We start from the raw sequence: 27740 nt of genomic DNA, 5'->3' as shown, positions 1-27740 counted from the left end.
TGATTACAGGTTGAGGTATTGAGACACTTGAGGACCTGTCCATCACAATATCTACATATCACATACAATATACGTTCCTATCATTCTAAGTGATAAGCGAGCGAAGGCCACCTGCAAAATGTGAACATAACTTCTGTGCCGTAATCACTTGTATGTGACTGTGGCAATGGAGAAGTTCATCCTTGTGTTCCTCTCGGTTCTTGTGTCTTGTGCGGCAGCACAACGTCCCAATATTGTCTTCATAGTTGCAGATGATTTAGGTGAGTATGTTTTGTTTACTGAAAAATGAAAGTAGTTCTAATCATTTTCTTTATCATGTAAAATAATCAGGTGTTTCCGGGCCATATGATATATGTAACAAACAGATTTACGTGCATCAGCTGATGGAACATGTGATCACGAAAGCCGTTATGTATTGGCTATTAACATACACAAATACATATAATCAAATGTTGTAAATCATCATATGGCTGATTATTAGCTGATGGATTTTGTGCTATGATTGTATGTTAAACGTCAGTGACACTTATGTAGCCACATCATTTCATGTTATTTTTTATCACAATAAGGATGGTACGATGTTGGTTTCTGAAACCCAAACATGAAGACTCCTAACATCGACAAACTGGCAACAGAAGGGATCATCTTTGAGAGCGCATATGTCCAGCCTTATTGTAGCCCGTAAATATCCATTTGGTTGCTTTTTATGTCAACCAAAAGTTGCATTTAACATAAGCGTATCCAAACAAATTATATGTTATCGGAACATATTGAAAATATACACGGTCAAAGGGTGATTATAGCATGGTCTGCCTCGGAGTTGCAAAGCTGAAAATTATTCATAATGTAAAGGAAGAATTTTGGAGATGAGAAGAACAGGTCAACTCTGGTTGTTGGTATGTGTAATATTTGATACATCATCGTTCTCCTCAGTTTCCTATGATTGTTTACAGTTCCCGCACGGCCTTCATGAGTGGAATGTTTCCATTCAAGGTGGGCATGCAGGTAAGTGAAAGGAAAGATTGACTGTTTGGTTTGGGTTTTTTGGGGTTTTTTTTTTTTTTTGTTAATAATTCTAAGTTTTAACTCTTTATGCTTGACAAACAACTTTTTGAAACAGAGTTTTATCTTTAAGTAATCGCAGTCCATAAATTTTAGGTTTTGAGGTGGGTAGATACCTAAATGCACCAAGGAATGAATAGAATTTGTAACATTTGTAACTGTGGCTATAATTTTCTTATTTTTTTAGTGTGTTTTTTTATCTGTACAGTCTTTGATAAGCAACATCAAAGATACATGAAGAAATATTATGAATATCCTACTGTGGCAAAATAAAATATGCTAATGTCATCTAACCAAACATCTGTTGCTAGAAATTACCATTTCATTTACCATGCCTCACTTCATCTCACCCATGTAACACCTATACCTGTACACTTATGTGTATTGTACTAACCAATGATGTACCAAGAGCCGCTGGCCCACATCTGTACTGAATAAAGAAACGAGACTGTCCCTTTAAATAACATCTTGAGCAAAGCATGTTTAAAAATAATGATAATAGAAGCTTTATGTAACAGCTTTTCATATAATGGGGTCTTTCATATCTCACTTTGCAGCACAAAGTTCTGGGTGCTGGTCAGGCTGCTTGTGTGCCTCTCAACTACACCTTTCTGCCACAAGAGTTGAAGAAACTCGGCTACGCTACACACATGGTCGGCAAGTATGTCCAGCAAACTCATTATAGTTCAACCTTTTCTGTAGAGTGAGTGAGTGAGTGAGTTAATATTTATCGTCACATCGGCAATATTTCAGCATATCGTGACGAGAATAATTAATAATTATATTATAGATCAATAAAATTAGAAAACAAAAGCCTGTTGACGAAAAACAGTAAAACTACTAGTGTATCACATGTATCAATTTAAAACTAGTAATTAAATCTAAAACATTTTAACTAGAAATGACAAGAAAATGTAAAAACAGGCTATATAGATTGCCAACAACTGAAGGTAGATCACCATACTTGGGACCATGGGGACTTACAGTACATTTGCTTTACTGCATGGACCCTAGCTGGATTTGCCAGCCTTATGGTCCCAGCCGTTAGCAACTTAGACAAATCTAGCGATACATTTAAAAAGACTCATATTCTACGGTTAAAAATAGTGGAGAGTTCTAATTTACTTTGAATGTGTGTGGACTTACGTACCCTCTCAGAAGGACATTAAGTTTACAGTACTTTAACCCCCCTTGAGGATACATCAACTAACACTCTGAGTTACTAATTTAAACTTACAATCATAAAATATTTATCTATTTACAAATAATCTAACAAATCTATTTCTTTTGAAAATGCAATAACTAAATGAGATCTGATTTTATTAACAAGATCCTTCATAGTTCGTGATTAGAAATATTTATCCCTTGTGATGGAATATTCCTTTTCTGTAGAGTGAGATATTGGCAGTCTCACTTGATGAAAGTAATAATGATACATTTATAATTCATCAAATCTCCTTTGGTTCATCTTTGTCTGAGTGTGCTTGTGCAGGCAAACTGTCTGAAACATTATGTATCTTTTCAACCTCAACCTGTATGGATACTGTGTCAAACAATTGGCAATCAAGAGCCGTATCCTCTTTGGGTTCGATCTCACGCTAGCACAGACGACCAAATGGTTAGCTAAAAACCGTGACCTTAGTCAATGGGCGACTCCCAAAATATTTTCGGATCAGAAGTGGTTTCACAATGCTGGACAACGTAACTCCCTCCAAAAACTTGTGATGACGTTTTCAAGGTGGCACCTGGGCTTTTGCAAATGGGAGTGTACACCAACGTACCGAGGGTTCGATAGCTACTTCGGTTACTACAGTGCTGAGGAAGACTACTTCAATCACAGCAAGGGCAAGTACACAACCACATGTACCACGATAGCTCTGTATCCCTTGATTCCATTCACACTAGACACAATTTGGGAATCAGTAAGGGTTATTTTCTCATAGTTTCAATCTGATCACTGTCTATAACTGGTCGAATTATATGAATGTCCTTAAAACCACAAGACGTGAAACCTTTTCTAATCAGAACACCGAACTGGGGCAGTTAGTGAAGGCGGAGAAATGTCCTACACATATTTTGCGGATATCAGAGTTCGGTGATGTATTTTCAGGTGCCTATTTGGACTACCGAGATAACAAACTTCCCGCTTGGGATTACAGAGGAGAGTATTCGGCTGTGAGTAAAGTTTTAAAAAGGTAAAGTTTTTAAAAGCACCTTGTCACAAGTATTGCACCACAATGTAAAGAGAAATTTCAATACCATGTGGCCCATATATTACTCCATTGACACTCTGTGTAATGCCACACAGTCTGCATGTGGAATGGATGGCACCTTAACATTTACAAATTAAAGCAATCAGTATGCACAGCTCAATATCAGTGTCATTTTTTACTTTTGGACTGTGTGTGCCATGCCAAAGAGTGTACTAAACGAGATCAGAGTTAAGACAACGATATTCCATCAAATATGTCTCGCTGACGAAAACATGGAGTCAGTGTTGTGTTTTGTGTCTCCAAAAGCACATTTCTTCCTTTACTTTTGCGATGTGCTGACATGTGCCAACAGCTGTAATAATGTTACTGTGAATAACATTCCACAACAAGCGAAAGTTAGGAATAAATCATTACGTCTTAAGCTATTTTCGTCCTCGTGCTTCTCGTCTGAAAGAGCATTTATAAGTAAGGGAGATTTTGTGTTAGGAAGGAGGATTTCAATGAAATGTACTATTTTATAATATTTTCATATATCATTTGATGTGAAACAGTAAGGCGTCAGTATGGTGATTTCGCTACTGACAACATTCCAGCAATATCATGGCGGTTGACACTAACACTGGTGTCTCGTATGACATAATAGGGTGTACTTTCTTACCAATGCATTACTGGTTCCGGGATTTCACGAGAGAAGCAGAGTGAAAACGTGTATTTGAAGTTCTAAATCTGTTTTTCTGTTTCAGTATACATTCGCCCAGAAAGCTATTGACATCATCAACGAACACAACGTCTCCCAGCCTCTGTTTATGTACCTGCCCTATCAGAGTGTACATGCTCCTATTGAGGTAAAATTGTAGATTTACTTTAAAAAATGTTTCATCAAAAGCCAGATGTGAATCTTATATCAAACCCTTCCAGCCTCATTGAAAAATACTGTAGTCCCTGTAATAAGTTCTTATTCATAGAGACCATAAAGGCTCATAAAAACCATGGCTCGTCAGAGAGAATGCAGAAATACTGAGAGGTGCGTGACTGTTCAGAAACTTACGTTCTGATAAAATAGACAAAACGAATTGGAAAAGCCCAGTCAGTACCTCTGTTTCATAATCTGTTGCACATTCATAATTTAATTCGTCAGTCGTTTCATATTCAGGTTCCTGAAAAGTACTTCAACATGTATCCTAATGTGATGAACGAAGGCCGTCGAACATACTCAGGTACTCTTGCTTTTTGGTGTGTTTTTTCAAACTGTAATACCACCTACTCCATATACAAACTCCGTCTTGTATTGGATAACGCAGGAGGTCGGGGACGATCGCCAGGCTGCATCAAAACAAATTAGGTTTAAAAATGGCATAACCGCAGTTGTTGCAGATAACCAGATAAAACTTGAGTCTGAAATGTCGGAATAGGGATTAAATGATAAAACATGTTCGCATATAAACATTTGTTTTCAGAATGTTATGCTGATATTTTATATCTTCAGGGATGGTTTCTGCCCTCGACGAAGCAGTTGGAAACGTTACAGAGGCGCTTAAAGAGAGGGGGCTGTTTGAAAACACACTTATTCTGTTCACAGCCGATGTAAGGACAGTCTTTTTCTTTATTCATCCACCGCATCACTACACATGCATGTACCGTATACATCCGTAGAAAAGGACATGGAAAAGGTTTATGGATATGTAGTAATATTGGTAATCCTACCCCAAGGGCTGTGATTTTGTGTTATTAACTTTAGAGGATATGTAGATTATCATTCATATTTTATTCTAATGTTACAAACCGAAACATGAGTCTCATTAACCATTTCAGACAATGACCTACTTTACAGCCGATCCGAATTTTCTCGTGTGAAAGTGAAAATAGACACAACAAACAACTATGGTTACACTGAATTCCTTAACCTTAACTAAGGCGTCGCAGAAATGTTTCACAATTCATCTGGCTCACTGGTTAAACCTTTTATGTGTTCTTTGCGCTTATTAAGTGTATTTTTGTAACGTACAATGTCATTGATATAATATCAAGTCCGTACCAGACCGCCAAACTTTTCTAGCGGCCGAGCCTCGTTTTGAGATTTGCACGATGCCCATATAACCATTTGTCAGAACACGCTGTAAAGCAAGCTGCAAGACGTGTTTGCAAGGATTAGAAGGAGTGTAGGTAGTGTTGCAATATATAAGTGATTAGATGTATCAGATAATACTGATTAATATTTATATATCCATTTGAATGAGTTGGTCTCAAAATTTTGGACTGGTTATTGTACTAAGTTGCGCAAGAGGACGGAACCCAGTCAGCAGGAAACGAGACTGTTGTGTAATCAATGTTTTGACTTGATAAAAACATACCTATAGTGAAGTATTCAGTGTGAGCAAGTTTATATTCATCTCCTCAGAATGGTGGTCCTATCGGAAGCTATGCCAGCAACTGGCCTCTGAGAGGAGGGAAGCACACAATCTGGGAGGGGGGCACGAGGGGGACGTCCTTCATGTACGGTACTGGATTGAAGAAAACCAAGACAACTTACAATGGGTTCGTTGACGTCATCAGTGTATTGCTGGACATATGTAAGAAGAATGTTATTATTTTAAAGGAAACTGATTGGTTATTAATGCTGTCTGGGCTAAAGCTGTTTGATTATAGCATGGAAGATCTCAACACTTCCTTACCATGGGTTCGAAGACACCATCAATGTGTTGTACAAAGTGCAATGCTATAAATTTAAAGGAGACACGCATGCTAGAGGTAGTATGTTAACGAGACTGGGAAGGATAGAAGATACAAACACTGAAGTAATCACATGTTGTTACAGAATGATGCATGCTGTAGACTGGAAGCCCACCTTGGTGTCAGCGGCTGGTGGATCTCCTGGTAATCTGGACCTCTTCCTTTCTTTGTTGGATTTTTATCGTTGCATTAGCAAGATGTCAGCTTTATGAGGGCGTTTGGTGGCCTCTGAAGACAAGTATGGATTGCTGTAGAATGTTTCTCACCTGCATCTTCACTTGAGCCTAGACAGAGTACCTGTGTCACCCGCAGAGTACCTGTGTCAGACGCACGCTGGTACACTGGTATATAGGCGTCTACAATAACCCGAAAACCCGTCATCTGCATTCATATACGAGTGTGCCCTATAGTGCCATCTTCCCACCACGATTTTAGTCAAAGTGAATGATATGCATTGCATAGCTATACAGTAACATAATGACTTTAGGTAATCTCCTCTTTGGAAATGTATGTTATATATCAGATTCTTTTATCAGGAAGAATAGAGGAGAAAATTAGCAAAATGCGACATGGTGACAAAGTGTTAGAAGGAGGGTTAACTATTTATTGTTAGAAAAGATAAATGTCAGCTGAATCTGCTCATGTTATAGAGACGTCAATCGATGGTATAAGTCACTGGGAATCCATCAGGAATGGCCATGAGTCGACCAGGACCGAGTTCATATACAACCTTGACGACTTCGAACCTGCAACGGAAGGACATGCTGGAATAAGGTACCAGGTTTCATTTCAACTCTTCCTTTACATCAGTAAATAGCCGAATATTATTAACACAAGCAACGAACAATAATAGTTACTTATTGTTTGTACCTACAAACTGCGATGTAGGACGTTGAGAGATGGGCTTCCCCATTTGAATTCACTACATAGTGTTTTCTAACAGAGCTCCATACCGATCATTTTGGTAGATAAGATAACTGAAGTTTGTTGTTCACAGGGTTGGAGACTACAAGCTGATAATGGGCTACCCAGGTGGACCTGATGGTTGGCACAAGCCTATGAACCGGACAGAGAAGGACATCTATGAGGAGACTGTATATTTTAAAGGCGATAGTCCAGTGCATCTCTACAATATACGTGGTAGGTGCACAGAATATGAATGCCTATGCTTATTCGCAAACTATTTTGCTGGCGATTTCGAAAATCATAAAGTCAATTATTTGTTCGATATTGTCAGACAATATTTATTCAAAATTACGTCATCCTTTTTATAGACAAGTCAATTTGTCATTTATCATCAACAGAGGATCCTACTGAGCATAACGACCTGGCAGCACAGATGCCGGACATTGTTGACAAACTAAGAGCCCGGATAGAGGACTACCGGAAGCAGATGGTCCCCGCCCTCTTCCCTCCTAATGATCCTGCATCCAACCCTAAAAACTTCGGGAACGTCTGGAGCCCCGGATGGTGTTGACCTTTGACCTATTTTATGAAATACTATTTTAATGGCGTAATCTGTAATCTGGCGTAAGTTCTTAAATGATATGTAACTAAGTGTAGGCTGACTTTCATTTTAATACAGTAATCTGTAACAATATGTTCATTATTCTACATTCTGTGCTGGTAATAAATAACGGTCTGTCTTTGTTCACTTTGTGTTTGTTATACATGATAAGTAAAATTTCACAGTTTGTGTGTATTTGTCTTTGAACTTTTCGTATTAGACAAACGGTCGTAATTTCCTAATGGTGCGTAGCTGTTTGAGTAATCTGGGAAATACATTCTTGGAAGCCGACACGTGAGTTCTGGTCGTTTAAGAAACTGAAGGTTTGAATGTCGACAGTAACAGCTAACAACATGGCAGTACAACAAATCTGCAAATGTTAGCTTCACCACGTCGTGCCAATGTAATACTGGGGGAATCCCAAATCTGATTCAAGAAGTGTTTTGACTCTTTGCTGTAACCCACTTGTGAAGAATTGATCCTGAAAGACAACAGCTACAAATCTTGGTATAGCTAGGAAACGTAATTGTTCATAGTTCATATAGCTGTGACTTATGCCACATTGCTAGCATCTGACTACATACTACAGCTAATGATTACATTAAATGATGTCATTGTTACATTATTTTGGCTGGATTTGTCATGAAGGTTATATGTGATCTAAGACCCACTGGCTGCTTCATTAACACTTTGAACCTATTCAACATTGTCCGTATATATGGTTCTCAAAACAGGTTACAAAAACTGCTGCTGAAGAAGATTGACCCAAATGACAAAGTTTCAGTGGTGCCAGCAAGTTTATATTATCCTACCGTGATTATCACTGATTAGTCAAAGTTTATAGATCACTGCCATGCGAGTGGACTGTTGCTGGTCTGTCCATAATCAACAAACAAATCCACATAGCTCAATGGAGGTCCGCCATAGTATATTGAAATATGTATTATATTAGCTATGTATCTTTGTAACTTCCTTAAGTGGCATTTAGAAGCTGGTATGATGAAGTGGAACACTTTTTATGGATAGACAACTACTTCAACTACTGCAACAAATAAGTTGTCTATCCATAAAAGGTGTTCCAGTTCATGTATCTTTGTACTTTAAAATCCTTGCGAAGGAGTGCACATGTCATAGTTATCAAACTAGAATGCATGTCCGTCGCTGTTGCCTATTTTCCTGATAGGAATGTATGTCATATTCTTCGTTAACATTCTTGGCATAAAGATCAGATTACTGTTGTTAAATTTCAGTTTCATTAAATCTAAACAAATACGTTAACGTTTTCCGACTTAATTGTTTAAACCTGGCCAAACGTGGTTATGTCAAATTCCTGAACATGTAGATCAAGGCCGAGCTATCTTTATGCTTTATCACTCCAGTCAAGGACACTGAAAGGACGATATATAGGCAACAAGAAAAGTCGCCTTTGTGATTAAACCGCTCGCCTGATGTGAGTTTGACAGCTGCTTGTTCAGTACCTGTATTTCTTATCGTAATCAACAGCTCAAAACAAATTTTAAAAAATACCCATGTACCATCTAGTTCTGGTTCATTGCGAGACATGCTTTAATTTATGACACAGAATTTGACGCCTTTTTGACGAAACATAAATGGACTATTTTAAGTAATCTTTTGAGTAGATCAATGTTAATTATCTTCAAAGTAGTGGTTTAAGAGGACGTCCCACATATATCCCTGTACCATCCAGTGGTGAACGTCTTGATTCACAACAAACAATGATAGACTAAACAAATTAGATTTCATGAATGATATACTGCAAAAATGTATTTGTTTTGTCAGATGTAGAATTGTAGAAATGTCTATGTCTGCTATATTAGCATGTTGGGGTTTTGCGATGTGGCTGCGATGAGTTGTCACTCTTGGATAGACGAAAGTACATATGTGATCAGGTTGACTACCATTTTGAAAAACCAACTACAATTATCTTATGCATAATGGTTCCAGAAGTGTTGTTGATTAAAGCAAATGCCGCACCAACGTTGCGAGGCATCGTCTCATTCTTTGTTTATGGTATTTCACAAAACATGTGATTTCTGTTATAAAGAGATATTACAATGCCTAATGGAAGACAAGGTACAGATAATGCCCGCCAAGTGTTTTCATTTTGTGGAAATATTCAAGATATATCAAACGTAATTCCTACCTCATGACATGATTCTAAGTCTATTTAAACTTGCTAGGATTTTTAAACGTAGCATTTTTGTCATTTTAATTTTGGCTAACATTTCTTACAATCGACAGCAGCTGAAGGGATGGTGTAAATCCAACTAGGGTCCATGCAGGTAGCAAAGGTACTGTAAGTCCCCATGGACCCTAGTATGGTGATCTACCTTCTGTTGTTGGCGATCTATAGCCTGATTTTATATTGTATTGTCCCAATAGTGCTATTAGTTTTAAACTTTCCACGCTAGTTTTAATTCTAATTGTGATAAACTAGTTGTTTTACTGTCCTTCGTCGACAGGTTTTTATAATGTACATGTGTTTCATTTCAATATCAAATGTTCTCGTCACGATATGGCTGAAATATTGCCGATGTGACGTTAAGTATTAACTCACTCACTCACTCACTCACTCATGACATGAAACTGAGAATGCGTCCTTGACGGACGCCGTTATCAGGCTGTTGGTTGAATGAATGCGACATGACATCACTTCCATCACGAGATGATGTAATCTCACAACTATAACACAGAGCGACGAGCTGACCTGACACTCAACATTCCACCTCGATCTGTTATCACGTCCGACAGCAGAGAGGTCGGAGACCGCGAACCTGTCAGCTAGTCAGGTGTACTGTTGGTAGTCTGTAACAATTATGATATTATGTCTGCATTAGCTTGTATAGCAGAGTTTGATTCTAAGTTTGATGCACAACGTAAATCCTATATGGACAGATTCAACAGCACCATTAGATATATACTGACATGTAAATGCCATTACATTCCTTGATCTTATTAACACTTTATTACTGTTATTTGAGCTGAATCTATCAATGTAGAAAACATCGAATAATATAGTCTCAGTACGTGGTCATCATGACGTCTTAGTCCTCACGATTCATGTTTACCTGCGCTGTATATGTCCCTGTTTTGTCGATAGGTACATCATTTATACAACTCAAACGGCTAACACGTATTTCAGGGGGTTCAGTCAGATGTATTGTTTTTCTCATCTCCAAATGTTTTGTCTGCACATATGTTTTATAAGACAACCCTTTCAATGCGAATATGTACCACGTGTTCTAATGTGAAAGCTTATTTTGTGTCTGTGTTGGGTACTGTTATATCCGGAACATTACCTATATGTATTTAACAGTTGTAAAACAACCCGCAGTACCCAACACAGCCACACAATCCGGACCCGTTACTCATCCACCACCTGAAACGTCTTTTCTCAATGAAGGCATGGCCGTCAGACCCATCTTCTGACTGCCACATGCCAACTATTTGAACATTAAAGCAAAGCAAACCATGAAATAAGACCACGAACGATCTAACTGATATTGAGTATATGCACGCGGAATATAAATGCAACAGCTTCGTACCATTTTTACGACATAGCCATGCACAATTGGTAAAACTATAACAAACAATTCCTTCAAGAACCTTGGTAGACACAAGCTGAGGAATTCGCCCTTGACTGCAATCTGGACGAGACAAGGTCATCGCTGTTAGATTGAGAAGAGATTCGATCCACAGCAGTACAAGGGACAGGGTTTTAGTACAGATAAGAAAGCGTTGTCATGTTCAACCAGCCTATATATGTTCAGGTATGACGAAGCTGAAAAAGAGTCAGCTGCACGTCCTCACAAGGTGAAAGAGATTGAATCAATTTCCAAAACAGCTAAATTATATTTTGTTACATGTTATTTTATTTTTAATTGAGACAAAAATTAAATTGTGAATAGTCAATCTTCATTTCTTTAGATTGAATAGGAAGTGGAATGTGCATCTGTTAAATATTCTTCAAGATATTGTCTGTCATATCTGTTACATTGTATAAGTCATGGTATGAACTACATGTAGTCAGACCCTGGACACATGTCTCTCGCGTATACTACAAACTGACCTGTCCTACATTTCAATATGTCAGATGTGGAGGTCGCTATGCCAGAATCACATGTATGAAAAGGAAGGTTGAGTGAGATAATGTGTTATTGCTAACAAAATACTCATACGCATATATGCGTCATTATTCACTAAGCCTGTTACAATGAAAGTATTTATGCTGGACTAAAAATGACAGCATTTGTGAGAATATATAGTTAAAGGCTGGGGAATTGACGGCTTACATTAGCACTACAGATTGTTAGCATTTCGACAAAACTAACTGCCACGCATCACGTTAATGTGCACATATTATATGCATGCATATCTATCTAGGTGATAAGCGAGCGAAGGCCATCTTACGAATATAAAAAGAACCGCTATTGTGTGTTCATTTATCTGTGACCGTAGTAATGGAGAAGTTCATCCTTGTGCTCCTCTCGGTTCTTGTGTCTTGTGCGGCAACACAACCCCCCAATATTGTCTTCATAGTTGCAGACGATTTAGGTGAGTAGATATGCTATATGTACAAAGTGCCTGTGCACATATATTCGTTCTAATTTCGATGTCATATGATACAGACAGATATAACTATGTATCAGCAGGTGGGACGTATGTGATGAAGATAATCGTATATCACTGATAGTGTTATGCTTCAGCTTCAAGCTCTCAATATACAAACAAACAGATATATTTCGTATGTAGGTTTCATGTAATAATCATAAATATTATTAGTGTGAACACATGATCTTGGGTATAAGAATTGAATGAGGACATATTTTCACATAGCAGATTACGTACACTCTCATATTTGTTTGACGTGTATACGGCTCTGGAGAAAATATATAGTATTAACTCGATTCTATTTAACGATGCACTATGGTATACAATCTCATATCATATCGTGTCACGATTAATTTCAATAACGATCTACCATGTTAGTTTTGGAAACTGAAACCTTAACACGCCTAAAACTCCCAAACTGACTACAGAGGGTCTCATCACCAAAGTGATTCAGAGGTTACACAGAGTGAGCAACGTGGGTGCTAGCATCCAGGCTTATAAAAAAACGGCACCTTAAAATCGACTGAATGTTACACTTCAGTGACTCTTATGTATACTTTAATAATCATACCCTGTCAATTTTCATTACAATAAGGATGGAACGATGTTGGTTTCCGAAACCCACACATGAAGACTCCTAACATCGACAAACTGGCAACAGAGGGGATCATCTTTGAGAGCGCATATGTCCAGCCTTATTGTAGCCCGTAAATAGTTTTTTTCAAAGTCCTTAAACTTGTATTTCTTACATTCGAACTTTGGAACTTTTAAATGTGACATCTAAAATTAAAAGTTAATGTATGCCTTAAATATGCAAATTGTCAAAACGCGTTTCTCAATCATATCAAATAAGAAATCTTGACAAGTTAAAACTGTAATGACAGGATTATCGAGCTGTGGTTGTCGGTATGTGTATATTAGATACATCATCGTCCTCCTCAAACTCCTGTTCATGGTTTACAGGTCCCGCACGGCCTTCATGAGTGGAATGTTTCCATTCAAGGTGGGCATGCAGGTAAGTGACAGGAAATATTTCTACTTTCTCATATAAATTGAGAATACTTCACTTTTATGATGATGGAGAAAAGAGTTATTTTTATTAATCCTGTTTTAACTACGCCAATAGTGTAACTAATAAATATACATATTGAAAATTGTCTTGGTAGGGGTAACAAATATATATAGATTGAAACTTGTCATGGTATAATAGGGTCCTGCTTATATATTTGACAGCACAAAGTTCTGAGCGATGATCAGGCCGTTTGTGTTCCTCTCAACTACACCTTCCTGCCACAAGAGTTGAAAAAACTCGGCTACGCAACACACATGGTCGGCAAGTATGTCCAGCAAATGTTATTGTAGTACTGTTTCTTTTGAGTGCGATATTTCCGTTCTGGTTGTTGGTTGGTACAGTGTTTCTTGTGTCACGTAATCAGGCCATGTTACATGTGAATCAAACAAGTTACACGCATGCAAAAAATGTCTGCTGAGGTGTTTTTATGGATCAGATAAAATATCAAAAGCATGAGCATTGATCTACGCATTTGGGGCGCGACATGTGTCAACCAAGTTTGCGACCCTGGCCACCCGATCCTTTTAGTTACCTCTTACGACAAGCATGGTTTGCTAAGGAATAGTTCACGGATCTTCACGGGTCTAATATCTGCAAAGAACTGTATTAATTCATATAGTTTCACTATGCTGCACCACCCAAGACCCGTCCACTATTTTTGTTTTCAAGGTGGCACCTGGGTTTCTGTAAATGGGAGTGTACACCAACGTACCGAGGGTTTGATACGTTCTTTGGCTACTACAGTGCAATGGAGGACTACTTTAATCATAGCATTGGCAAGTACATCAATACCAATCAAAACCAGTCACAATAAGAAGTAGTTTCGAATACTTTCTAATCTGCATAACGAACAATGTCAATTGGAAACGTCACTGAGAAATATCTTCGCGAGATCATTGGACAATGACACTTGACATCATTCCCATGCAGACAAGATTAAATTCAATCAACAAGTGCAACTGTTATTTCATTGATTTGAGGTTATCGTGTGATGTGACACTTTAGTTGGGCCTTGTCTATAGAATATCTACTGACAATGTGTTCTTCAATACACAACACTCCTGAAAGATATATTCCTATTACTATTCAACATATTTCTTCGAACTGAAAATCTATATGTGAGTACTAATTGGTTGATACATTGTGTGAGTGTGAGTAAATGGGTATGTTCTCATTTCGCCTACAGTCTTAAAACAACATGTCATGGTGTGTTGACTGTTGATTACGCAATGGTGAACTAGTGGCACCCCTATGATATAAAAATGGACTCTTCTAGTTGAAGTAGTTGAAGGACAAAAAGAAAGTTTTTTAAAGAATTTATTTCTGATATATGTCTGTTACTTATTAGTAGCAGAGAACTGAGTAATTTACAGTGAGAAATTAACTACATGTCATCATTGCTTTTACAATTTAGCTTGTTCATTATATTATAACCTTGTTTGAACTTCTAAATTAATCCTGTTTACTCAACTACATATCCTTATAACAACTTGGTATTTCCCAGTGAGAAATTAACTACATCTCATCATCGCATGCATTAATCCCTGTCATTCTATTTTAACCCTGTTTTAATTTCTCAGTGGATGCACTAATCCTGTTTACTCAACTACATATCCTTATAACAACAGTCGATCAAGACTCAGTGTGTCAGGTTCATTATACGAGTAGGGGGGGCATCTCTAATCCCAATTCGCCTACATTGTTTGTAGGCGAATTGAGATGTAGGCGAATAGAGACTAAACCGAGTAAATGTTACACCTATTTCTGTTGCTATAAGACTGGCGTGCAGCATTAACTAACTGTCCTGTTTCCTTTTACACACAACATGAATATGTTTACACTTTTTTTAAAAGATGCCTGCAATAATTTCTAAAGGAATAAAGAAAGGATGTGATCTATGGATACATTTTGTGTATATCAGAGTTCATTAATGTATTTCCAGGTGCCTATTTGGACTACCGGGATGACAAACTTCCCGCTTGGGATTACAGGGGAGAGTATTCAGCTGTGAGTAAAATGGAAACAAGTGCCCAAACCAGTTAGATAAGTCAATATTAAACCGTTATGTCACTGAGGATTACAATGTTCGACATTCTAGTAATCAGCTAATATTGTCTGGTGTCTGAGTTGATGAGATACGTGTTCAGCGTCCAACGTTTGGTTTCTTGAACTGGAGACATCTGCGCAAACTTTGGAACAGCGTTTATACAGATTATTCGGCAAATGACACACTCATGTGCTCCCGATGTTTACAAGGATGTATCTACCACTATATACAACCATGTAACAAATATTTGGGATTAAACTGTCTTAGTCTCATCAGATTGTTTCAGTCGAATTCTAGTGCTGTTTGGGGTTGCGTCCAACATTGGATTCGAACCCACATGCTCAGTCAGACATCTAATCGCTGCAAACAAACTCAGCGCTCTAACCCACTCACCCCCCTTACACAAGAATCTGACAACTGATAGTCCAGACCACTTACTTTGTGTGCCCCTCTGACAAGTGGAAATAGGCATGGCTCCCGCGGCCGAAAACACACATTTGACCACTTTCTGAAAGGCATGTTGTACTCATAGTTTTTGGCACTGGAGCAATGCCAACTTACACATGTCAGAGGGGTACAGGAGGTAGGCTGTTAAAAGGGTTAAATCTATGAATATGGATTCGAATCGACTCAACCACGCAAAAATACTACAATTTGTACTTTATGGAGAAAGTGTAATCCCAAATATGACACTTTTTTAAATTAGGCAACTTTCTTAAAGACGTTGTGGATGATGGAACCTGAGTCAGTAAGCTGGCTGAAGTGTTGACAAATTGGATTAGGATGTCAGACTGAGGTGACTGCTTTGGATGGTATCATAATACAATCTTTCCCAGATCCGACTTTGTGCAGTGCAACTGAATATTGGATGGATGGATGGATGATGGATGGATGGATGGATGGATGGACGGACGGACGGACGGACGGACGGACGGATGGATGATGGATGGATGATGATGGATGGATGGATGGATGATGGATGATGATAGATGGATGGATGGATGAATGGATGAATGGATGGATGGATGGATGATGGATGATGGATGGATGGATGATGGATGGATGATGGATAGGTGGATGGATGGATGATGCATGGATGGATTGATGGATTGATGGATGGATGGATGGATGGATGGATGGATGGATGGATGGATGGATGGATGGATGGATGGATGGATGGATGGATGATGATGGATGGATGGATGGATGGATGGATGGATGGATGGATGGATGATGGATGGATGGATGGATGGATGGATGGATGGATGGATGGATGGATGGATGGATGGATGGATGGATGGATGGATGGATGGATGGATGGATGGATGGATGGATGGATGGATGGATGGATGGATGGATGGATGATGGATGGATGGATGGATAATGGATGGTGGATGGATGGTGGGAGGATGGTGGATGGACGGATGGATGGATGGACGGATGGATGGATGGATGGATGGATGGATGGATGGATGATGGATGGGTGGATGGATGATGGATGGATGGATGGATGGATGGATGGATGGATGGATGGATAAACCTTTTAGCCTTGAAGCATTCCAGCATCATCTCAGCAACCACACACTGGGGAAGTAAAGAATTTAACCTTGCCTTCGGTGTGACGACCAAACGTTGGAATCTCTACGCTGCCCCATCGCTCCCCACGCAAAATGCAAAACATATGCCACCTAGTGTTTCCGGACTCATCAGGTTGAAGCAGAGAGAAAACTTGTATCCGATGTACCCATTCCATCTCTCTGTTTCAGTATACATTCGCCCAGAAAGCTATTGACATCATCAACCAACACAACGTCTCCCAGCCTCTGTTTATGTACCTGCCCTATCAGAATGTACATGCTCCGATTGAGGTAAAGTAGCATTTCAACTGATTTCTTTGCAAACAGTCGGATTGAATAAAGCTATTACTTTTCGAACTACGAACCTTGCACTTGTGTATTAAACTGTATGATGTGACATTATATCTAAACTTGATAGGACACGACTAAATCGTACAATATCTTTTCGGGTTTTAATGCAAATGTGTTTGCATAGAACATAATCAAATATTTAAGTGGGATTTTTTCATGGAAAGAACTGATACAATCATCAAACGTGTCACTTTCTTCAATAATTCTTTAAGATTCATATTCTTATTGGCTGATCGTTCCACATTCAGGTTCCCGAAAAGTACTACAACATGTACCCAAATGTGATAAACGAAGGCCGCAGAACATTTTCAGGTAATCCGAACTTCTTCAAACTGTAACTACACGTACATTCCTCTGCCTGTTCGCTATTCCAACTCCAAAGTTGAGTGAACGAATGGAACTTGTTGTAAGAAGGCCGGGTGGGACAACTTGGGAATGGCCAGCGAGTCCTAACTTGACACATAGAAGGAAGCGAGCTACAAAAACATATTTTATATCATTGGAAAGATCTCGGGGAGATGAACTCAAAAAAGTTCATGTGCCAGTGCGCGCACGTGTTCATAAGCTCACAAATGGGCTCTGAAAATGCATTTCTGCAGAAATTACTGGCAGAATTAACTTTTTCCGCAGAAATTTCTGGCAGATTTTTTTTTTACCGCAGAAATTTCTGGCAGAATTTTTTTTTTTTCCGCAGAAATTTCTGGCAGAAATTTTTATTTCACTACCAGAATTGTCTTAATTGAAAAATATTAGACACCATTTTAGGATAATTCAATATGGACTTTATTTAAATGATGTTACTTTCTCCTGTAAACAACTTCAAGTGGGAGGGGATAATGGTTCCCAGAAGTAGATCGCCGCACAAATCTTACAACGCATATTTTAACATCTTATCAAGACGAAATGAAAATAAAAATAATATGGTGATTTTTTTTATACATCTTTTATTCACGTTCTGTATAACATGAGTTTCACTGGACGAAGTTACAGTCATTTCATGTTAGACATTAGCCCTGTTGCCAAATGTTTCAGAGATAGATCCTCTCGGAGAAATATGTGTCCTATATATATATATAAATATTTGTCAGGGTTGAGATTGCGATCTGATCGGAGATTCTACCAGTAGAGACTTCGCAGTCTTTACCAGTATCCTACTAGTAGAGATTGAAATCGGATCCTACCTGTCAGATGCGATTCTACCAGTACAATTTCCAATTCAACTGGTAGAAACCCTGATTGTTCTGTAGGCAAACAACACTTTATTTGCTGAACAATAATATTCATTTGTTATGCATGTTATTTTAATATGTGAAAAATGTAAAGAAATTCAAATAATTCCATATCAATGTATCTCACTTTAATACAAATTGCATTAATTGATAATGTCCTAATCATGACCATTTTGTTGATACAAACTATGGTTTCACATATGAAAAATCATATGTAGGATCAGAATGGAGCTTCCACTGGTAGAGATTGCAATTGCATAGGTTATTCTATATAATAAGTTTCTACCAGTACTGACTCTGCTTGCAATCTCTACCCTGGCATATATATCATCTCTCTATATACATTGTATATAGTTTAGGTGAATGAATTCATGTATTCAAATCATTGAACGCTTATTATTAGCATATATTCTGAACAACATGAAAAACCCTCAGTCTTTTCCTATAAATATAAATGCATTCAATATGTTTGGACACATACTAGATACATAATAACAATATTTTATCATTTACATATTCCTAGAAATGCCTCCATCAACACGCTCAACATGACCAGCGTACCGAACTGAGATGATAAACAATACCTAAGCGACAATGTATCACTGTTCAAAGTGACAATACCCGAGAAAATCTAATTGTTTTCACACCTGATAATTTGTTGTTTATGGGCTGTCCCTACAAGCGGCCACCGTCCCGGTTCGGTTGTCCCTGGTGGCCACAGCAATTAACAATTGCGTAATCCAGAGAGCGGCCACTCAGGGAAAACACCAAAACAATGTCGGGTGGTGCCGCATGGACAATACACGTCTTTTGGGTTCTATCCAGTAGGTTTTATCGGTTCAGTTAAACACCAGATGATGATATTTTGTTGATTGTAGGAAGACATTAACAGAGAACTTTGTAATGAAACATACATTTGGTCCGCACAATTAAATTTCACAAGTCATAACTTTATAAATATTCTCTTTCATGTATTCAAAATACTTTTTTTCTAAACGATGCATAGTTTGATAGTTTATCCATGTATATTGTGGTATTACACAAATATGCTATTAAGCAGCATGCGCAAACATATTTAAGTCATATGTCTGCACCCCCAAGTACTTACAATGTCGTATCGGAAATATTCATTGTCCTGCAGCAACAACAGGTGTGCATTGTCTGCCGATTTCAAATAACAATATCAACCGGCATACCATGCAGATTTTATGTGGTACAGGAAAAGGTAGGCAACGGCTCAGTGTCCAAGCAAACATATGTTGCTGGGTAATCTACGATAAGGGTTACTATAATTCATTGCAAATGACAAAACTCTATTAGAGAGGGGGTAATCATAATTATCAAAAGGAGCAGGTGCCCACTCTTTGCACAGATCAGACTTTACAGGGAATAAGTAAAACAACATGTAGGCGTGCATCAAAGGGATTAACAGCAACAACTATAGGATAGTGGTAATAAAGCAGTGACAACAGGAGGAAGTCAAATGTCCAAGAAGTAGAAAATATACATGGCTGGAATGCTCTGCTAAGTTGTTGCTCTCAGTTCATTGTATGCAGATGGGATGAGATATCCTTCATCTCTGTTGATGGAGGGCTTGTGTCCGCGGATTTGAACTGCTTAATCCATGTTGATGTATATATAAGTCTGCTACAGCACCTCAGTCTCGCTTGACAACGGTACAATCCTATATAATATAGACGTTGTCATCCATGAAGCGAAAATGTGTTGAAAGAACGATATGAATTTAAGTCACTAACGTGAGGCTCTAAAATCATATGGTGGTGTGCAAATCATATGCGTTTAATTCGTGATTGGTATATTTTCTCATGATATTATTGTATGATTAATCGTTTCCTTTCACACTCGTATTACAACACAAATCATAAAATAGATAAGATCTATATATTATGATCTCGGTAGCAACAGCATGGAGCGTGTTGTTCAGTGACAAAACAATGTGAAAATTCATCGAGGAGATACTTTGTCCTTAACCACCTCAGCATATATACTATACTTCACGGCAATGACGATTTATCTCCTTTAGACAATGAAAACCTTATAAAATCCGTTCAGAATTATATAACTGAAACTAACCGCTTTACGGAATTCAAGTAACAACCTATAAACATAAAATGCACTTGGTGTCTTGTTCTTTATTTTCTTTTCTTTATTTTCTTTTGTTTTGATTCATTCATTAATGTCCTAATGTCTGCTCCATAGAATTAAGTCAAGATAATAACGAACTATATGCGGAGAAGCATTGACATAGGCCATATGGCCTGTTTGCTAATCCTATTTCCATTTTGTCATGTCGTGTATTATGAAAAATGTAAACATTAATGGAAATTTTAAAAAATACTGTTTAAATCACAATACTGTATAAATCTCGAACAACCTCTGCGTTTTGCAGGTATATATCGTAGCTCTTTCCAAACGTATTCATCAAGTTTCATTCACCATTTTATCTAAGAAAATTTTGATACCTTTTCGATAGAACGTAGACATTATAGTTTGTTGGACCACTGACTTCAAAATACCGACTTTATGCATTTCATTTGTGCAATGGTACATTATGTTTAGCACTATCTATGTGCACAAACCAGCCGTTTCAACACATTACCTGAAGAGATATTTTCATAAGCAAGTTTTGCTCTTTTACTGATCCAATGTATAGGTTGTTTATTGCAGCGGCAGTGTTAGGTAAACAAGTCTTAGAGATGTGGATGAATGAATCATTAGGACTGGTATATTTTCAAACAATTTAACACGATATTTTGTAGGAATCCTGGGTGACTAACATCATTTAAAAAAAATCAGTGGTGACTCGACATTCACAATTGTCTCTAATTTCCCAGGAATGCGACAGCAAAATTGCTAATAAAAGCATACGGTCTTTTTGATAGCAACTTCTTGTTAATTGCATAGAGCAACGTTTCTTTGTAGGTTCTCACACCATGTTCAAGCTAACGGTGACAAAAACCAAGTGATTAGAATGATCGAATGCTGTGACAAACATCGTGTACTTGAATAACAAGGGGTAGATAATTGGACGAGGCCAGGTGGGAAGTAAGAACAATAAATAGCACAGCCATGAAGCCGATAAGCAGGACGGATTAAGTTGTAAAAACAGTCATAAAAAAACGGGTGCTGATTGAAGTCTATAGCTTGGTCAGCTCTTCGTAGGCTATGGTATGTAGTACCCTTCGTCAGTCACTACTCGTCACACGTTGCTTTATGCAAAGAACAAGAAGTTGCTATTAAGAAGCCGCATGCTAGAATGCCAATGAAACATACAATCATAATTGCTGTTCATGACGTTGTTGTATAATTTGTATATATATATACAACCTACTTTATCTGACCTCGTACACCTGAAACATAGTGTATCGAATAGGTCCAACACAGAACTGAACCAAAACATCTAATGTCATGATGATATGAATTGCTTAAATTCCTCAAACCGGTCTTTGAGGTAATAACAGAAGTGTATATAGTTTTAGTTTCCTGATTATGAATCAGTTATTGTCATTCTGATGCAAATACCCCAAACCCAACAAGATCAGATCCAGATCAGTTGATCACACTGATTGCTAATTACCTAAAATAAACAAGAAGTGGCCCACACGCAGGTGTCTCATAAATTATCTGATACAGGTGAAAGGACGGTCAAATACACACTCTCCCAAATAATTAGCCATTACGAGTATTTACACAGGATGGTATTTGTCGGGATCGTTTATTACTGCTGTCTAGAACACATGTTTTCTACCCGCATTACGTTATTACACAACATAATGCAGGATTTGAAGAAGTGAAACATTTCAAGTTTTATACAATATGTATATACATACATCCCTGTCTCAGTTCACAACATTATAATACTGTAATCAGAACCCTTGACCTAAACACTCACCTACTACCTATGGAAGATTCGTTCTGTTAGTTCATTCCCGGAAGACGACAACTGTGATGTTTAAAACAACAAATCAGTGAAGCATGCAAGGATTTTCAAGTCGACTGCCTCTGGAGAACACGGAGGTTCTGTGTGATTTTAAGCAGATGGATGATACTAAATTGTTAACCGGTAAATAAATGAAATACTCCCACGAACCATTATTTACACCCCTTTAAAACACATATATGACATTTTTATCCGTGACAAGTTTATCGATAACAATAATTTATATACATTTGAATGTCAGCATTCAACTGTAGAAATAGTTTAAGTGCAGTTCTTATCTAGGCACATCCATGATATCCGCGATGCAGCATTGTGTTTGCGGCTCACTCTAAACATGTATCCTATCTATACAGAGACACCTTCCTCCACGTGAAGTTGGAATGAACTTGCACTCTAACTGCTGATTTGCCATTTCGAAAGTGATGCATTGGATTGCGGATAAGCAGGATATATACCAATAATAACTAGTGAGTAAATATCAACAAATAATATAGTGAATTAAAATCAGTGTCAAAGGCAATCAGTAGTAGTGAGTTGAAATAAATCAATGTCAATCAATAAGCAAACAAATCATTAGTGATTTAAAATCAGTGTCAAAGGCAATCAGTTAGTCGTGAGTTGAAATCAATCAATGTCAGTCAATAAGCAGTGAGCTGAAATCAATCAATGTCAGTCAATAAGCAGTGAGTTGATACCAATGGAAATCAACAACCAGTGAGTTGATATCATGTTCATATTACAATGTGAGTTGATATCATGAAAATGAACACCGATTTCGTTATGCAGTTCAGTTTATAGTATAACCCACCTCACTAATCCATTAAAACAACACGAGTCTACCTCGGCGAAACATCAAAGGATTTTCACTGTAATACCAAATGTCGTCTTAAGGGGAAGACACCTAATCCTGATTCGATTATTGCAAGACTGTTTGAAAAACAGCTTCATTGTGGTTTCAAGATTACACATCTGCCATATACAATTTAGTGTTCCAATGTACAGTTCGACTGACTCTACAAACAATAGAGATACATAAACCATACCAAAGGGACAACGGGACTCATGTCAGAGATGAAATGACTACAACTTAGCGCAATGAAACTCATGTAATACAGAGTGTGAATAAACGATGTATAAAGAAATCATCAAATTATTTTCATTTCATTTCGTCTTGATAAGATGTTAAAATATGCCTTGTAAGATTTGTGCGGCGATCTACTTCTGGGAACCATTATCCCTCCCACTTGAAGTTGTTTACAGGAGAAAACAACATCATTTGAAGAAAGTCCATATTGAATTATCCAAAGATGGTGTCTAATTATTTTCAATTAAGACAATTCTGGTAGTGAAATGAAAATTTCTGCCAGAAATTTCTGCGGGAAAAAAAAATTCTGCCAGAAATTTCTGCGGTAAAAAAAAAATCTGCCAGAAATTTCTGCGGAAAAAAATAATTCTGCCAGTAATTTCTGCAGAAATGCATTTTCAGAGCCCATTTGTGAGCTTATGAACACGTGAGCGCACTGGCACATGAACTTTTTTGGGTTCATCTCCTCGAGATCTTTCCAATGATATAAATTATGTCTTTGTAGCTCGCTTCCTTCTGTGTGTCAAGTTAGGACTCGCTGGCCATTCCTAAGTTGTCCCACCCGGCCTTTAAGCATTATGCGTCTCTGCACTAAGCAGGAAAATATGGACGTATCGGCGTGGAATTCCTTTAGCCAATCAAGCAATGTCTCAGTCAATAGTACTAACAGACCGAGAAAAGTTTATCCAGTTGACATTTTTAAACAATCTGGAATGCGATGTTTCAGTTACGGTCACCTCACGGCTGCCATGCTATGAGGATCTTTAAATGGATCGAACTGATAACTTCAATCACATGAGTTGGTTTATTAAAATATAGTTTCTGAATGTTTACGCTTTGGTCACACTGAACTGCAGGATAAAGTTTAGAAACCCTTTCTTTCATTACGTTGAAATGAGGGTTAAGTGCCACATATGGTCTGTTTTACGTGTATGGAACTCAGAATATCATGTCACAGATTTGAATGAAATCATTCCAAGGTAGTTCAGTTAGGCATAAGAATCACTTATCCCAATAAACAAAGTAACGATACAATAACACATATGACTCTATTTGCAGATTAACATAATGAAACTCGTGAAGGTCCGGGTTAGAATATTGATCTTAAGTAACCCATGCTTGTCGTAAGAGGCAACTCGCTGACTTGGTTGAGACATGTAACCGGTTCACAATTGCCCAGATCGATGCTCATGCTGTTGATCACTGGAATGTCTGGTCCAGACTCGATTATTTACAGAATTCACTCGCTCACTGATACATTATGTATACGTGCTGTATACTGTCAGCGATCAAAACACTAGCGACTTTATCATCCCATAAACACATGTTATGGCATCAAGGTGCTCATGATCATATTTTCTCTTTTTAGGAATGGTATCTGCCCTCGACGAAGCAGTTGGGAACGTAACAAGTGCTCTCAAAGAGAAGGGGTTGTTTGAAAACACACTCATTCTGTTTACAGCTGATGTAAGAAAACAAAATCTATGAACGCATATACAGTTATAATCTCTACATCTATAAGTCTAACAAAACAATGTTGAATGGGTGGCTTGTGAATACAACGTCAATCAAACAAATACCCGACGAAAGTGGTTTTGTTTCAGTGATAATGCAGCACAATATGTATTTCAGAAATCAATTACACCTCAGTATGCAGTGGAACAGTAACAGCAGTACTAAATTGAGTGTGGAGTTTCATATCATTTCAGAATGGCGGTCCTGTAGAAGCCTATGCCAGCAACTGGCCTCTGAGAGGAGGGAAGCACACAATCTGGGAGGGGGGCACGAGGGGGACATCCTTCATGTATGGCGCCGGTTTGAAGAAAACCAACACAACTTATAACGGGTTCGTAGATGCCATCAATTCAATGTTCGACATCTTTGAGGAAAATGTCATTATCTTAAAGGAGTTGAATGGGAATTAACTATTCCAGAGCTAAGATGTCTAGTTAAATAGACTGAACATAGTATATACATATATAAAAACCTTTAGCAGTCCGGTAATCACATTTTCAGAATGCTGCATGCTGTAGACTGGAAGCCCACATTGGTGTCTGCAGCTGGTGGATCTCCTGGTAATGAGGACTTTAGTTTATTGCTTGTGTGGGGGAGAACGTGAACATCAACCAAATCATTCCTGACACTTGATCTCATTCATCGCCTCTTACAGCAAGCATAGGTTGCTCAAAGTCAGCTCTGGCCTTGAATTCCACGGGTCCTGTTTATATATTCAGTTTCTGCAAAGAACTATATGAGTCAACAGTACGTACGTGTACGCTTGTAATATTACGCAGGCGTCCACAATATACATAATCATCTTGCAGCCCTGTCATTTCCAGCATTACTTTTGAGTTCCACTCAGTCTGACATTTCCAAACAGTGTTTCCAGTTACTGATGTAAACAAGCTCTTTACGGCAATACATTCATGATAAACAGACAACTCATGTACATTTGTCCATAGCGCCTAGAAATAGTCATTAGAATTCCAGCATTTCCCCAGAACCTAGAATGCGGCACATATGTGATTTGAGACCACAACAAAGGAATATCACATAATCCAATAAATTGTACTGATAGAGGAGACGGCGTTAACCTAAACTCAATTCAACCTGTTGCAGAGACATCAATCGACGGTATTAGCCACTGGGAATCTATCAGGAATGGGGATCAATGGTCCTCCCATAGGACCGAGTTCATATACAACCTTGATGACTTTGAACCTGCCCTTGAAGGACATGCTGCAATAAGGTAAATACTGTTATGTATTAAATTACAGCAACTATTTAGAAATTCTTTAGCAGATTAAATATCAACACTCGTGATGAACACGTGAGAGACATACCAATCTGTACCGATCCATGCCTATGTAACAATTCGAGAGCAAGATATAGCCATGGAAATGCAAAATCTTCATGTTTTTTCCATCATTCCAAAATATCTAACAATAATACTCAGAAGTGAACTGGTCCTATGTGCTTTTCTTTGTTCACAGGGTTGGAGACTACAAGCTGATATTGGGTTATCCAGGAACACCCGATGGCTGGCACGAGCCTATGAACAAGACACAGGATTACCTTTTTGATTCCTTCATCTACTTTAAAGGCGATAACCCCGCGCGTCTCTTCAACGTACAATGTAGGTGCAGAAGGAAATCATGTCCTTATACATTATACTTTTAACTGGTAACGGGGCGGTGGGATAGCCTAGTGGTTAAAGCGTTGGCTCGTCACGCCGAAGACCCGGGTTCGAATCCCCACATAGGTACAATGCGTGAAGCCCATTTCTGGTGTCCCCCCGCCGTGATGTTGCTGGAATATTGCTAAAAGCGGCGTAAACCAAACTCAGTCAGTCAGTTTTTCTGGTAATGTTGTAATGAGGATTCACCAGGCTCAATATATATACGAGAATGTAATTATTCAAATACATGTCCGTCATCTGTGTGTACACTTTCCCTGTCTGATGCTGTCTGTCATCATGTGAATATCCCCTTGTCCATCTGCAGCTGATCCCACTGAGCGTTACGACATGTCATCAATAAAGCCGGAGATTGTTGACCAACTAAGAGCCCGGATAGACGACTACCGGAAGCAGATGGTCCCCGCCCTCTTCCCGCCTCATGATCCTGCATCTAACCCTAAAAAATTCGGGAACGTCTGGAGCCCCGGATGGTGCTGACATTCGATGTCTTTATTTCAAATAAAATACACTTAAGCAATGTTAAATTCGAAGTAAATGAACGATTCTGTAACCATTATATTATGTTGAATGACGTTATTTCGGATGCAGTAATATGGAACAAGTCATTTTGCTATCTTATGTAAAATAAATACATGTCAGGTCCCCGAGTGTTCTTTTCACTGAAACAATGGCACAGTTATGTTAAACACACTTGGAACCGTAAGTATGATGTACGGAGTACAAGGTTCATGTTTAAACACGTTTCTTAAACCCAACGCCAAGATATGATTCTGACTATCATGTGGTCAATTGTGACAGTTTAGACTCTCTTGTCATGTATGGTACTTCTTGTCATACGCTTGCCACGTCTTTAATCGTTGAATATGTGTGCTTTTAATTTATGGCTAGATTTCTCTTCTGTCGCCAATGGTTGAGGGGATGGTGTAAATCCAACTGGGGTCCATGCAGGTAGCAAAAGTAATGTAAGTCCCCTTGGGTCCCTGGTATGGTGATCTACCTTCAGTTATTGGCGATTTATAGCCCTTTTTATACTGTATTGTTTTCCCCCTATAGTTAAAACGTTTTAGATATAATTA

General features: G+C 38.2%; 2 protein-coding genes across 3 annotated transcripts; both read left to right on the top strand.

The window, feature by feature from the left end:
- The first annotated feature begins 151 nt into the window (after nt 1-151).
- LOC124270870 (arylsulfatase B-like) lies at nt 152-27306 on the top strand. Of its 2 annotated transcripts, none has more exons than XM_046705933.1 (14): nt 152-260; nt 12740-12851; nt 13108-13159; nt 13378-13481; nt 13886-13992; nt 15159-15223; nt 17030-17131; nt 17440-17503; nt 24835-24932; nt 25175-25311; nt 25482-25540; nt 26085-26214; nt 26459-26601; nt 26969-27306. In XM_046705933.1, the coding sequence occupies exons 1-14, from the start codon at nt 167-169 to the stop codon at nt 27139-27141; spliced, it is 1440 nt and encodes a 479-aa protein (XP_046561889.1). In that variant the 5' UTR covers nt 152-166; the 3' UTR covers nt 27142-27306. The 2 variants fall into 2 exon arrangements, with proteins under 2 accessions (XP_046561889.1, XP_046561888.1); XM_046705932.1 differs by lacking the exon at nt 152-260 and adding an exon at nt 11932-12087.
- LOC124270873 (arylsulfatase B-like) lies at nt 574-7699 on the top strand. Its single transcript, XM_046705936.1, has 13 exons — nt 574-681; nt 954-1005; nt 1620-1723; nt 2801-2907; nt 3173-3237; nt 4019-4120; nt 4429-4492; nt 4762-4859; nt 5674-5810; nt 6091-6149; nt 6656-6779; nt 7003-7145; nt 7310-7699. Exons 1-13 carry the CDS (start codon nt 602-604, stop codon nt 7480-7482), a joined length of 1308 nt encoding a protein of 435 aa, XP_046561892.1. The 5' UTR covers nt 574-601; the 3' UTR covers nt 7483-7699.
- Nucleotides 27307-27740: the final 434 nt, after the last annotated feature.

Source organism: Haliotis rubra, unplaced genomic scaffold (assembly GCF_003918875.1).
Source record: "Haliotis rubra isolate DU_JTF1 unplaced genomic scaffold, ASM391887v1 Scf1553, whole genome shotgun sequence".
Taxonomy (NCBI): domain Eukaryota; kingdom Metazoa; phylum Mollusca; class Gastropoda; order Lepetellida; family Haliotidae; genus Haliotis; species Haliotis rubra.
The sequence above is the reverse complement of the archived record's forward strand: the minus strand, read 5'-3'. Positions and strand labels throughout refer to the sequence as shown.

Excerpts from the sequence above, each read along its gene's own strand:
- LOC124270870 (XM_046705933.1), top strand. The coding sequence starts at position 167 with ATGGAGAAGTTCATCCTTGTGTTCCTCTCGGTTCTTGTGTCTTGTGCG. Across the intron at positions 13,482-13,885 it reads GCAACACACATGGTCGGCAA|GTGGCACCTGGGTTTCTGTA; the intron begins GTATGTCCAGCA and ends TTTGTTTTCAAG. Across the intron at positions 17,132-17,439 it reads ATGTACATGCTCCGATTGAG|GTTCCCGAAAAGTACTACAA; the intron begins GTAAAGTAGCAT and ends TTCCACATTCAG.
- LOC124270873 (XM_046705936.1), top strand. The coding sequence starts at position 602 with ATGAAGACTCCTAACATCGACAAACTGGCAACAGAAGGGATCATCTTT. Across the intron at positions 1,724-2,800 it reads GCTACACACATGGTCGGCAA|GTGGCACCTGGGCTTTTGCA; the intron begins GTATGTCCAGCA and ends GACGTTTTCAAG. Across the intron at positions 3,238-4,018 it reads ACAGAGGAGAGTATTCGGCT|TATACATTCGCCCAGAAAGC; the intron begins GTGAGTAAAGTT and ends TTTCTGTTTCAG.